This window comes from Salvelinus fontinalis, chromosome 6 (assembly GCF_029448725.1).
Source record: "Salvelinus fontinalis isolate EN_2023a chromosome 6, ASM2944872v1, whole genome shotgun sequence".
NCBI lineage: Eukaryota > Metazoa > Chordata > Actinopteri > Salmoniformes > Salmonidae > Salvelinus > Salvelinus fontinalis.
This window is the reverse complement of record NC_074670.1, coordinates 29053641-29068251: the sequence shown is the minus strand read 5'-3', so window position 1 is coordinate 29068251 and position 14611 is coordinate 29053641. Positions and strand designations below refer to the sequence as shown.

The 14611-nt window shown below is 44.7% G+C and overlaps 1 protein-coding gene across 1 annotated transcript in view; it reads left to right on the top strand.

Annotated features, from left to right (window-relative positions):
• LOC129857578 (dynein axonemal heavy chain 5-like) overlaps positions 1–14611 on the top strand; it is a 65278-nt gene that overhangs the window by 10385 nt on the left and 40282 nt on the right. The window contains exons 9-25 of the mRNA XM_055925985.1: positions 2683–2790; positions 3079–3201; positions 3465–3680; positions 4146–4172; positions 4795–4902; positions 5010–5095; positions 5219–5540; positions 6025–6231; positions 6511–6682; positions 6980–7125; positions 7479–7644; positions 8052–8309; positions 8487–8683; positions 9096–9332; positions 9544–9745; positions 13087–13322; positions 14200–14418. Of these exons, the coding sequence (XP_055781960.1) occupies positions 2683–2790; positions 3079–3201; positions 3465–3680; positions 4146–4172; positions 4795–4902; positions 5010–5095; positions 5219–5540; positions 6025–6231; positions 6511–6682; positions 6980–7125; positions 7479–7644; positions 8052–8309; positions 8487–8683; positions 9096–9332; positions 9544–9745; positions 13087–13322; positions 14200–14418 (3030 nt within the window). The remainder of the gene's footprint in view (positions 1–2682; positions 2791–3078; positions 3202–3464; positions 3681–4145; positions 4173–4794; positions 4903–5009; positions 5096–5218; positions 5541–6024; positions 6232–6510; positions 6683–6979; positions 7126–7478; positions 7645–8051; positions 8310–8486; positions 8684–9095; positions 9333–9543; positions 9746–13086; positions 13323–14199; positions 14419–14611) is intronic.

Here is a 14611-nt window from a genome sequence, read left to right as displayed (position 1 = left end):
CAGTTGAAGTCGGAAGTTTACATACACTGAGGCTGGAGTTATTAAAACACATTTTTCAACCACTCCACAAATTTCTTGTTAACAAACTATAGTTTTGGCAAGTCGGTTAGGACATCTACTTTGTGCATGAGACAAGTAATTTTTCCAACAATTGTTTACAGACAGAGTATTTGTAACGGCTTTCCTCTTCCTCTTCATCCGAAGAGGAGGAGCATGGATTGAACCAAGACGCAGCAGTGTGATACGACATGATATTTAATAAACAAAACAGAAAACACGACGAACACTTGAATAATTACAAAACAATAAACGACGTAGACAGACCTGGACGACGAACTTACATGAAACACGAAGAACGCATGAACAGGAAAACTGACTACATAAAACGAACGAACAAACAAAACCGAAATAGTCCCGTGTGGCATAACATACACAGACACTGACATAGGAGACAACCACCCTGTCACGTTCCTGACCTATTTCTGTTAGTTTGTTGTATGTGTTAGTTGGTCAGGACGTGAGTTTGGGTGGGCATTCTATGTTGTCTGTTTCTATGTTGGTTTAGGGTTGCCTGGTATGGCTCTTAATTAGAGGCAGGTGTTTGGCATTCCTCTAATTGAGAGTCATATTTAGGTAGGTTGTTTCACAGTGTTCGTTGTGGGTGGTTGTCTCCTGTGTCAGTGTTTGTCGCACCATACGGGACTGTTCGGTTTGTTTTGTACATTGTCATTTTGTGTAGTCTATTTTCCCTGTTCGTGCGTTCTTCGTGTTAATGTAAGTTCGTCGTCCAGGTTTGTCTACTCCGTTTGTTGTTTTGTTAGTTATTAGTGAAGTTCGTGTTTTCGTCTTTTCTGTAAATAAATATGTCAACTTCAGAAGCTGCGTTTTGGTTCAATCCATGCTCCTCCTCTTCGGATGAAGAGGAGGAGGACTACCGTTACACACCCACAACAATCAATGTGAAAACACCTACCTTAATATGGCTCTCAATCAGAGGAAATGAAAACCACCTGCCTCTAATTGAGAGCCATATCAGGTCACCCTTTAACCAACATAGAAACACATAACATAGACTACCCACCCAAACTCACGCCCTGACCGTCAAACACATACAAAATAACAGAAAACCGGTCAGGAACGTGACAGTATTTCACTTATAATTCACTGTATCACAATTCCAGTGGGTCAGAAGTTTACATACACTAAGTTGACTGTGCGTTTAAACAGCTTGGAAAATTCCAGAAAATTATGTCATGGCTTTAGAAGCTTCTGATAGGCTTATTAACATCCTTTTAGTCAACTGGAGGTGTACCTGTGGATGTATTTCAATGCCTACCTTCAAACTCAGTGCCTCTTTGCTTGACATCATGGGGAAATCAAAAGAAATCAGCCAAGACATCAGAAAAATAATTGTAGACCTCCACAAGTCTGATTCATCCTTGGGAGCAATTTCCAAATGCCTGAAGGTACCACGTTCATCTGTACAAACAATTGTACGCAAGTATAAACACCATGGGACCACGCAGCCGTCATACCGCTCAGGAAGGAGACGCGTTCTGTCTCCTAGAGATAAATGTACTTTGGTGCGAAAAGTGCAAATCAATCCCAGAACAACAGAAAAGGACCTTGTGAAGATGCTGGAGGAAACAGGTACAAAATAATCTATATCCACAGTAAAATGAGTCCAATATCGACATAACCTGAAAGGCCGCTCAACAAGGAAGAAGCCACTGCTCCAAAACTGCCATAAAAAAGCCAGACTACGGTTTGCAACTGCACACGGGGACAAAGATCGTACTTTTTGGAGAAATGTCCTCTGGTCTGATGAAACAAAAATAGAACTGTTTGGCCATAATGACCATCGTTATGTTTGGAGGAAAAAGGGTGAGGCTTGCAAGCCGAAGACACCATCCCAACCGTGAAGCACGGGGGTGACAGCATCATGTTGTAGGGGTGCTTTGCTGCAGGAGGGACTGGTGCACTTCACAAAATAGATGGCATCATGAGGAGGAACATTATGTGGATATATTGACACAACATCTCAAGACATCAGTCAGAAAGTTAAAGCTTGGTCGCAAATGGGTCTTCCAAATGGACAATGACCCCAAGCATGCTTCCAAAGTTGTGGAAAAATGGCATAAGGACAGCAAAGTCAAGGTATTGGAGTGGCCATCCCAAAGCCCTGACCTCAATCCTATTGAAAATGTGTGAGCAGAACTGAAAAAGCGTGTGCGAGTAAGGAGGCCTACAAACCTGACTCTGTTACACCAGCTCTGTCAGGAAGAGTGGGCCAAAATTCACCCAACTCATTGTGGGAAGCTTGTGGAAGGCTACCCGTAACGTTTGTCCCAAGTTAAACTATTTAAAGGCAATGCTACCAAATACTAATTGAGTGTATGTAAACTTCTGACCCACTGGGAATGTGATGAAAGAAATAAAAGCTGAAATAAATCATTCTCTCTAATATAATTCTGACATTTCACATTCTTAAATAAAGTGGTGATCCTAACTGACCTAAGACAGGGAATGTTTACTCTGATTAAATGTCAGGAATTGTGAAAAACTGAGTTTAAATGTATTTGGCTAAGGTGTATGTAAACTTCCGACTTCAACTGTATATCGATCTTAATGGATTTGAAAACTCATCGTTGTATGATTGTATTGTATGCTAAATGAACGCAGGTGTCGATGGTGGAGGCGATTCCAGGCCTGATCAACGCCATCCGGATGATCCACAGGATCTCCCGCTACTACAACACCTCAGAGAAAATCACCTCCCTGTTTGTCAAGGTCATTATTGCTATGATACTGTATTTAACCACCAAGAAGAATAGGTGACTGTAAATCTCCTAATAGCTGGTGAATTTATTACATTTCCTCATTAGAAGTGTATTGAAATTAATCTTGTCAATTCTTCTTTGATGTTCATGGTGCATTTGGCCTCACCACCTGGTCTCATGTTAGCTGAAGTGCTGTCTACCTCCCTCCCAAGCCTGTTAACCAGTCATCCCATTGGGGTTACTTATTAGAGAGGCACACAAAACGAATCCCTTTTTCTTCTGTATCTCCATGTCTTAGGTTACCAACCAGATGATTACAGCATGTAAGGCTTACATCACCAACAACGGGTCTGCGTCCATATGGGACCAGCCTCAGGGTGTTGTAGCTGAGAAACTGAAAGCTGCTATCCACCTAAATCAGGTACTGCTTTCATATACCAAGTACTTGTTCAACACACTTTAACCAGATCATTTAAAATACTGTGCAAAAATCAAGGCACAAAGAAATGTCAGTTTTGAAAGTACAGGCCCTTGAGAGCTTTGATCTATAAATAATTGATTATCTCTGGTGTAATACTGTCACATCCTTTACGCACTTCTCACAAATGAACTATTTTACAGTGTAACTTCCTTTCCATGCTCCTCCAATGACTTTTCATCTGGATCCCATCTATCTCATTATAGGAGTACCAGAAGTGCTTCCACAAGACCAAGGAGAAGCTGGAGCAGAGTCCCTCCGAGAGGCAGTTTGATTTCAGTGAGATGTACATCTTTGGGAAGTTTGAGACGTTCCAACGACGCCTCTATAAGATCCTCAATATGTTCAGCACCATCACTACCTACTCAGCCCTACAAGACTCCAAGATAGAAGGCCTGGAAACTATGGCAACCACGTTTCAGGTACACAGTCTGGAGATTAGAGTACTTTGTAGACGTTACCCTTTTAGACATTACTTTTTAAATCACATGACCTTTTAGACGTTACCTTTTTAAACGTTACCTTTTAGACGTTACCTTTTTAAACGTTACCTTTTAGACGTTACCTTTTAGACGTTACCTTTTAGACGTTACCTTTTTAAACGTTACCTTTTAGACGTTACCTTTTAGACGTTACCTTTTTAGATGTTGCCTTTTTTGATGTTGCCTTTTTTGATGTTACCCTTTTAGACATTACTTTATAACACATTACATTTTTAGACGTTACCATTTTAGACGATACCTTTTTACAATGTTACCTTTTTAGACGTTACCTTTTTAGACGTTACCTTTTTAGACGTTACCTTTTTAGACGTTACCTTTTTAGATGTTTTTCCTTGCAATTGTAGTAATGTTAGATCTGCTCTTTCTATTGCTTCCGCTGGACAGACTGCAGAAATGCAAGGGACATGGGAGGTAACTTTTGACACAGAGTTTTTTTTTTGTCCTTGTTTTTGTCTGTCAGTGCATCCCTCATCATCATTATCATCAACTCTACCAAGCATATAGCCATACTAAACTCCTGACTGTAATGATCAGGAGCCATTCCACAAAGTAAAAAGTCATATTTGTTACTCATCACAAAATGTGTCCTTTATTTATTGGATTGCGTTGAACTTAGCATTAGTTTTAATGAGCAGAAGCTGATCCATTACTTAGTGCTGATGGCCTTTTGTGAAGGTTGACAGTTTGTTCACAGGAGACGGGATATACATATTTTATGGTAAGCTGCTCATTGGAGAAATGACTGCTATTTTATACACTGCTGTTGATCCCTGCCATTGTAGATGGGGGATCTTTAAATAGGGATGGTGTCCAGCCAGAAGCTGCATGTCATCATCATTCTACATTCTATATTATGTGGCCTACTACTCTGATTAAAATGAAATTAAACCCAACAGTCTCACAACATTCAACGGAAACATTGTTGACAGTCTTTTGGCTTTGGTTGGAATGAATACAGACACAAGAAATGATCAAAAGCCTCAAGAGCTTTGGAAAGAATGGAAAAAATAACCTGTCTGTCTTTTATTTTCAGAGCATTGTATTGAGCATGAAGAAAAAGGACTACAGTTTCCTTGATCAGAGAAGAACAGACTTTGATCACGACTATGATGAGTTTTGTAAAAATACCACTGACTTGCATGTAAGTTCACATTTAATAACAAACTTACCTGTAAATCATAACAAAACACTTCTGAATAATCTCATAATTTACTTGCACAATTGTTTGTTGTGTTCATTTGCTTTTAGAATCAGCTGAAGACCTTCATGGATAACACATTCGATAAGATTCAAAACACAGAGAGGGCTTTGAATGTACTGAAGAAATGTGAAAGGTACCGTTATTTCAATCCACCTCTATTTCAAACAAACCTTTAATTAATTTCAGTCCATTTAACAGCCATTTCATTCATTCTCCATTTGATATCAAAATCTTACATCACACTTACATCACTAAGACTGGGCATTCCAGACCTGGGCATCGATGAGAAGTACCAGCAGATCCTTCAGAACTATGGGAGAGACATAGAGATGGTGTCCCGTAACTACACCAAGCAGAAGATGGATCCTCCCATTGGCCGGGACCTGCCCCCGGTAGCCGGTAAGATCCTGTGGGCCCGCCAGCTGTACCGGAGGATCCAAGAACCCATGGATCTGTTTCAGGAACCCCCTGGGGTGCTGGCTACGCCTGAGGCCAAACGCATCATCAGGAACTACAACAGGGTGGCCAGGGTGCTGCTAGAGTTTGAGATGCTCTACCACAGTGGATGGATGAAGCAGGTGAGACAGGGCCCCTCCTGGTTATCTTATTTATTGTGATCTTAAAGGCAAAACTTAATCAGCATTCCTACTCTGAGACTCTTGATATGGTCTCTGGTGTACTGGCTGGACCTATACTCCAGTAGTATAGCAGCGTTAACTGTTACTGTTATTAATGCTTATCTGTACCTTATCTGTAGCCTGGTCCCAGATCTGTGTTGTCGTAGTTGGCAAGATTGATATTACTTTTGATTTCCCACAGACATAGTGTAGATGACTCATATCACTCATACGCTCTCTTGCTCTCTCTCTCCGTCTCTCTCTCGCTCTCTCGCTTGCTCTCTCTCTCATCTCTCTCACTCTCTCTCTCACTCTCTCACACTTGCTGTCTCTCCATTTCTCTCTCTCTCTTTTTCTCTCTGTCTGTCTCTTCCTCTACATCTCTCTCTCTTTGTGTCTCTCTCTCGCTCTCTCTCTCTCTCTCTCACTCTTTCTTACTCCCCAGATCGAGGAGGTCAGACTGGGCCTCCAGGCCTCTTTACTGGTGAAATGTCCCGATACGGGGGACCTGTTTGTCAACTTTGACCCCCAGATCCTGACTCAGATTAGGGAGACAGACTGCATGACCAGGATGAGGCTGGAGATTCCTCCCTTCGCAGCCATCTTACAGCAGAAACAAGATGCCCTCAAGAAGAACTACAACAAGCTGCAGGTACACTATGTTTTCCATGATGCCTTGATCAACTGAAGCATATTGAGCATGATACTGTATCCTGTATCTTTAAAAAGCTTTACATTCACTCAACAACAGTAATAAAAAAGGGCTGTCATTTCAATGAATTTTGAATTGAGTAGAAAGTCCTATGGGCTGGTATTTAGTCAGGAGAATCTTAATGCGATGATTAGAAGACATTATAAGCGTGAAGACATAACGGCAGGCATTAAGTAAAGTGTTATTACTAATTTCTCTATTTCTGATGCCCTTCCACAGCTGGTTCTGACGGAGAATGCCAGGGTCCGGGCTAAGATCCAGAGTGCCTTTGGGCAACTGGTGATGCCTCATGTTGCTAAGGTAGACGAAGCCATTCTGCCAGGCCTGACCTCCCTCAACTGGACCTCACTGAACATCGAGAAATACCTCAGCCGCATCAACAGTGCTCTCAGTATGTAACCATGTCCAATCTAACCTTGTCAGCACTGTACTGTGCTCGGTCATAGCACCATACTATGAAACAGGAGAACAATCTCACCACAATAACCAGAACAGTAAGCACACTGAAACTTTGACGTCATTTGATCGCAGCTAATTGTGCCTGATCAAATCATGTCAAATATCCCATTGGAAAAAGTGATATCTGCTGTCCCAGTGTGCAAAGCTGATAGTAACTGCTGTTTCCTTGTGACCCCTGGTGACACCGTGTTGCTGTGTATGACCTCTGACCTGTAACCTGTGTGTCCAGTGGACCTGGAGCTGCTGATGGACAGAGTGAATGACCTGGTGGAGTTCAGGATAGACGCTGTGCTGCAGGAGATGAGTGGAGCCACACTGTGGGTTCTGCCCCTGGAGGAACCTTTCAGCTGTGAAGAGTTCGTTCAGACCACCAGGGTAAACAATGATTCCCTCTGTATTACTCATGTGTTATACACATACATGCTTGTTAGGCATAATAATTGCATAATCAACAGCCTGTAATGGTAACACAGTCACCCATCGTCAGTGCTAACAACATTGACCAGACAAAACAGTATATTTAGTTCAATACTAGTTCAGTATGAACACAGTCTTTATGCATATAGGACCAGGGGTAAGCAACCCTGGTCCTGGAGTGCTGCAGGTACTTCATGTATTTGATTTAACCGACCTGGTTGTGCAGGTCGGTTAAACCTGCAGCACTCCAGGAACAGGGTGGCCTACCCCTGATACAGGCTAATGTACTTTCTTCTGTTATGTCATGGTAGGAGCTGTGTATAAAGGGAGCTCAGAGTCTCCACGCCAAAAGTTCCCTGGTGGAGGAGGCAACCAATGAGCTCATCAACATGCTGCTGGAGTTTGAGCTGAACAAGGAGGGGGAGGAGGAACTGCTAGAGGAGAGCAGGACTAATATGGACCTAGTGGAGAGTGAAGGTACTGTAACCTACAGTTTTAACTGTGATAATCATGATGCAGCAAAACTCAAACGGAGAGTGATAACAGGCTCAGCAAAATACAAGGGAAAGCAAAATGGTTGTTCAGGTGCACAAAGACTGATTGTTACAGACTGAAAAGGAGAAAGTGTGCGTGGTGGTGTACATGCCTGCGTGTGTGCCTGTGTACATGCCTGCGTGCGTGCCTGTGTACATGCCTGTGTACATGCCTGAGTGCGTGCCTATGTACATGCCTGCGTGCGTGCCTGTGTACATGCCTGCGTGCGTGCCTGTGTCCATGCCTGCATGCGTGGTGGTATACATGCCTGCGTGCGTGGTGGTGTACATGCCTGCGTGCGTGGCGGTGTACATGCAGGTGTATTCACGTCTGTTCATGCCTCTTCCCAGGGGAGGAGGAGGGTAAGTCAGAGGGTCGCATCAACCTGCTGTCTCGTAACACCACGGCAGCGAGCACCACGGGCCCCCCGTCTCCCCTGGTGAAGAGGAAGAAGAAGAAAGACCTGCTGGAGGTGATGGAGGAGGAGGCTGAAGAGCTTCTGTCCCACTTCAACCACCGTAACGTGGACGCCCTGCTGAGGCTCACACGCAACACCCTGGAGACCCTCCGCAAACGCCTCCACGCCTCCTCACTACTGCACTTCCTGAGTAAGTTCCATCAATCTAATGTATTTATAAAGCCCCTTTTACATTAGCAGTTGTCACAAAGTTGTCGCAAGTGCCACCCTTTGAGCTCCACCCTATACATGTTGGAGTAAGGTGGGGCCGTCATGAGGGTTTCCCATTCCATTTCTCACTACTTCAATATCGGCCCACCACCCACAGCAGAGAGTGATTCCCCCAGCCGTCTGAAGGGCAGTGGTCAGCAGCCTATCTTCAGGACCAGTGTGACCCTGTCCATCCCCAACATCGCCATGGTCCCAGCCCTGGATGAGGTCCAGCAGGCTCTGAACCGGGCTGTGGAGAGTGTGGTCAGTGTCAGCAAAGGAGTCGGCCAGTGGAGCAAGGAGAGGATCTCCAAGGTGGGCTTGCGGTGGCTTAAAGCTTAAAGCTTCCATATCAAATCATTTCTGGGTAACAATGAAATACCTTACTGTGATTGTTTTCAATTAGAAGGGGAAAAAATGCTTCATAGAAAAGAGCTATTTCTCAAGCAAGAATTTGCTAGGACTGTCTGAGAGTGGTCTGAGTGGGGAGGGAAAAACTGAAAACTAGCTGTTATTGCCAGGCCAAAACTCCATCCCACCAAAACAGGCTGAAATGTCAGGCAGTCTTTTCAAACAGCTCGTACAATAAAAGGGCATTATTATAATTTTCATACATCATAGTGTGGAATTATATATAAAACACTTTCAAATCAAATCATGAGATTAAGGTTTTAGTTATTCTTAAAACAAAGACCAAACATGAATTATTCTGTTAATGCCAACACAGAGGAAGATGAGTGAGAGACGCATGGCTGCTCTGAGACCGGACAAGACTGACAGTGAGTCAGAGGACGGAGAGACCACCTACAGGAGCCTGGCTGATGGCAGTACCTCAGACATCTCCGCCTCTGTGATCCAGGCTATACCTTTCCAGGCCAGGAACTACTACAAGAGTGTGTCTGAGAACAAGGAGATCATCAAGCTGGTGTCTGTGCTCAGCACCTCCATCAACTCTACCAAGAAGGTACATACAGGTGTACACACATAAAAATAAAAAGTCTGTTTTTACTGTTTTCATAACGTTCTGACCTTAATGTGTCAAATTCTAACTATTTTGTGTTTGATACTGACACCTATCCCATAAGATGTGAAAAGGAGACCTAAATCAAATCAGTTAAATTCATACTTTATTGAAAGTGCATTTAAGATCTGGCTGTTGTGTTGTTGTTAACCAGGAGGTGATGAATGCTCTGGACCGCTTCAGTCGTTACCACCACATCTGGAGGAAGGAGCGAGAGGACACCATCCAGAAGTTCAGCCAGGGCAGCCCTCTGCTGTCTGAGTTTGAGTCTCAGATCCTTTACTACAAAGACCTGGAACTGGAGATCAACGCTGAGCCTGAGTACATCACTGTGGGAGCTCTGGCCCTCTATACAGGTAGAGTACATCACTGTGGGAGCTCTAGCCCTCTATACAGGTAGAGTACATCACTGTGGGAGCTCTGGCCCTTTATACAGGTAGAGTACATCACTGTGGGAGCTCTGGCCCTCTATACAGGTAGAGTACATCACTGTGGGAGCTCTGGCCCTCTATACAGGTAGAGTACATCACTGTGGGAGCTCTGGCCCTTTATACAGGTAGAGTACATCACTGTGGGAGCTCTGGCCCCCTATACAGGTAGAGTAAATCACTGTGGGAGCTCTGGCCCTTTATACAGGTAGAGTACATCACTGTGGGAGCTCTGGCCCTCTATACAGGTAGAATACATCACTGTGGGAGCTCTGGCCCTCTATACAGGTAGAGTACATCACTGTGGGAGCTCTGGCCCTCTATACAGGTAAAGTACATCACTGTGGGAGCTCTGGCCCTCTATACAGGTAGAGTACATCACTGTGGGAGCTCTGGCCCTCTATACAGGTAGAGTACATCACTGTGGGAGCTCTGGCCCTTTATACAGGTAGAGTACATCACTGTGGGAGCTCTGGCCCTCTATACAGGTAGAATACATCACTGTGGGAGCTCTGGCCCTCTATACAGGTAGAGTACATCACTGTGGGAGCTCTGGCCCTCTATACAGGTAAAGTACATCACTGTGGGAGCTCTGGCCCTCTATACAGGTAGAGTACATCACTGTGGGAGCTCTGGCCCTCTATACAGGTAGAGTACATCACTGTGGGAGCTCTGGCCCTTTATACAGGTAGAGTACATCACTGTGGGAGCTCTGGCCCTCTATACAGGTAGAGTACATCACTGTGGGAGCTCTGGCCCTTTATACAGGTAGAGTACATCACTGTGGGAGCTCTGGCCCTCTATACAGGTAGAATACATCACTGTGGGAGCTCTGGCCCTCTATACAGGTAGAGTACATCACTGTGGGAGCTCTGGCTCTCTATACAGGTAAAGTACATCACTGTGGGAGCTCTGGCCCTCTATACAGGTAGAGTACATCACTGTGGGAGCTCTGGCCCTCTATACAGGTAGAGTACATCACTGTGGGAGCTCTGGCCCTTTATACAGGTAGAGTACATCACTGTGGGAGCTCTGGCCCTCTATACAGGTAGAATACATCACTGTGGGAGCTCTGGCCCTCTATACAGGTAGAGTACATCACTGTGGGAGCTCTGGCCCTCTATACAGGTAAAGTACATCACTGTGGGAGCTCTGGCCCTCTATACAGGTAGAGTACATCACTGTGGGAGCTCTGGCCCTCTATACAGGTAGAGTACATCACTGTGGGAGCTCTGGCCCTTTATACAGGTAGAGTACATCACTGTGGGAGCTCTGGCCCTCTATACAGGTAGAGTAAATCACTGTGGGAGCTCTGGCCATTTATACAGGTAGAGTACATCACTGTGGGAGCTCTGGCCCTCTATACAGGTAGAGTACATCACTGTGGGAGCTCTGGTCCTCTATACAGGTAGAGTACATCACTGTGGGAGCTCTGGCCCTTTATACAGGTAGAGTACATCACTGTGGGAGCTCTGGCCCTCTATACAGGTAGAGTACATCACTGTGGGAGCTCTGGCCATTTATACAGGTAGAGTACATCACTGTGGGAGCTCTGGCCCTCTATACAGGTAGAGTGCATCACTGTAGGAGCTCTGGCCCTCTATACAGTAGAGTACATCACTGTGGGAGCTCTGGCCCTCTATACAGGTAGAGTACATCACTGTGGGAGCTCTGGCCCTCTATACAGGTAGAGTACATCACTATGGGAGCTCTGGCCCTCTATACAGGTAGAGTACATCACTCTAGGAGCTATGGCCCTCCATACAGGTAGAGTACATCACTATGGGAGCTCTGGCCCTCTATACAGGTAGAGTACATCACTCTAGGAGCTATGGCCCTCCATACAGGTAGAGTACATCACTATGGGAGCTCTGGCCCTCTATACAGGTAGAGTAAATCACTGTGGGAGCTCTGGCCATTTATACAGGTAGAGTACATCACTGTGGGAGCTCTGGCCCTCTATACAGGTAGAGTACATCACTGTGGGAGCTCTGGTCCTCTATACAGGTAGAGTACATCACTGTGGGAGCTCTGGCCCTTTATACAGGTAGAGTACATCACTGTGGGAGCTCTGGCCCTCTATACAGGTAGAGTACATCACTGTGGGAGCTCTGGCCATTTATACAGGTAGAGTACATCACTGTGGGAGCTCTGGCCCTCTATACAGGTAGAGTGCATCACTGTAGGAGCTCTGGCCCTCTATACAGTAGAGTACATCACTGTGGGAGCTCTGGCCCTCTATACAGGTAGAGTACATCACTGTGGGAGCTCTGGCCCTCTATACAGGTAGAGTACATCACTATGGGAGCTCTGGCCCTCTATACAGGTAGAGTACATCACTCTAGGAGCTATGGCCCTCCATACAGGTAGAGTACATCACTATGGGAGCTCTGGCCCTCTATACAGGTAGAGTACATCACTCTAGGAGCTATGGCCCTCCATACAGGTAGAGTACATCACTATGGGAGCTCTGGCCCTCTATACAGGTAGAGTACATCACTGTGGGAGCTCTGGCCCTCTATACAGGTAGAGTACATCACTGTGGGAGCTCTTGCCTTCTATACAGGTAGAGTACATCACTGTGGGAGCTCTGGCCCTCTATACAGGTAGAGTACATCACTGTGGGAGCTCTGGCCCTCTATACAGGTAGAGTACATCACTGTGGGAGCTCTGGCCCTCTATACAGGTAGAGTACATCACTGTGGGAGCTCTTGCCTTCTATACAGGTAGAGTACATCACTGTGGGAGCTCTGGCCCTCTATACAGGTAGAGTACATCACTGTGGGAGCTCTGGCCCTCTATACAGGTAGAGTACATCACTGTGGGAGCTCTGGCCCTCTATACAGGTAGAGTACATCACTGTGGGAGCTCTGGCCCTCTATACAGGTAGAGTACATCACTGTGGGAGCTCTTGCCTTCTACATAGGTAGAATACGTCACTGTAGGAGAACTGGCCCTCTATACAGGTACATAGCCGTGGGAAGTAGGGGTGCTGAGGGTGCTGCAGCACCCCCTGAAAAATAATATAAAAATACAGGTAACTGTAGACTGACCTGTATCTCTCTACAACTTTCTCCCCGTTATGTGAAATTTTGGGCTATTTCAAAGCATTTGACTGCTAATCCCCTGCATTAACCTCACAAGACAACTCTGCCAAATTTAACTGCACATGTTCTTAGTAGAATTTCACAATACTGTTATTTCATTTTTTCAACACTGCATGAATATCTGACTATTATCAGACTAATATCTGATTTGTTGTTGAACAGCTGACCTGAAGATGGCCCTGACTGCGGAGACTAAGAGCTGGATGGTGGACTATGGCCTGCACTGTAACAGGAAGTACCGGACAGATATGGAGAACATCTTCACGTTAGTGGATGAGGCGGCAAAGAAACTGAACCGACCAATCAAAGACTTGGACGACATCCGCATCGCCATGGCATCGCTGAAGGAGATCAGAGAGCAGCAGATCTCCATTGACTTCCATGTGGGACCCATAGAGGTAGGGAACACAAATGCACACTTCTTTCAGAGAGACAGTGGTGGAAAAAGTACCCAATTGTCATATTTGAGTAAAAGAATAGCTACCTTAATAGAAAGTAACTCAAGTAAATGTGAAAGTAAGCCAGTAAAATACTACCTGGGTAAAAGTCTAAAAGTATTTGGTTTTAAATATACTTAAGTATCAAAAGTAAATGTATAAATAATAAACATTCCTTATATTAAGCAAACCAGACAGCATCATTTTCTTGTTTTTAAAATGTATGGATAGCCAGGGGCACACTCCAACACTCAGACATTATTAACAAAATGTGCTTTTGTGTCTAGTGAGTCTGCCAAGCCAGAGGGAGTAGGGATGACCATGTGTTCTCATGAAAAATGCTAGAATTTGACCATTTTCCTGTCCTGCTAAGCATTCAAAATGTATCAAGTACTTTTGGTTGTCAGGGAAAATGTATGGAGTAAAAAGTACAATATTTTCTTTAGGAATGTAGTGAAGTAAAAGTAAAAGTAGTCAAAAATATGTAGTAAAGTAAAGTACAGATACCCCAAAAAACTACTTAAGTAGTACTTTAAAGTATTTTTACTTAAGTACTTTAAACCACTGCAGAGAGATACTGTATGAATAATTCACTGAGACTATTTGCAATGTTCACTTTCATTCAGTAGGAGGCAAATCTTAATTCCCACCTAAGTCAAAGTTCTACTTAGTCGGGCAGTGGTATCAATGGGTGATAATTCAACTAAGGTGGAAGTTAGGATTTGCCCATAGTTTGATTAAGTCCTTGCAGCCTGTGTTTGGTTGTGAGAAGACATTGAAGATCTGTGTTGTACTATATGTCTGTTCAGTGCTGTGCATTCCCCTTTCCCTTTCCTAGGAGTCCTATTCCATGCTCCATAAGTATGGCCTGGTAGTGGCGAAGGAGGAGGCAGAGAAGGTGGACACGCTGCGCTACACCTGGGAGAAGCTGCTAGCCCGCAGCACAGAGGTTCAGAATGAGCTGGTGTCCCTGCAGCCCAACTTCAGAGGAGAGCTCATAGACAACGTGCAGACGTTTGTGGAGGACTGTGGACACTTCTATCAGGACTATGACAAGGTTCAGACACGTCTCACAGCTCGTTCTAGCTCTTACTCACAGCTACACCTAACACCTAGGCTGTCTAGGTCTTACTCACAGCTACACCTAACACCAAGGCTGTCTAGGTCTTACTCACAGCTACACCTAACACCAAGGCTGTCTAGGTCTTACTCACAGCTACACCTAACACCAAGGCTGTCTAGGTCTTACT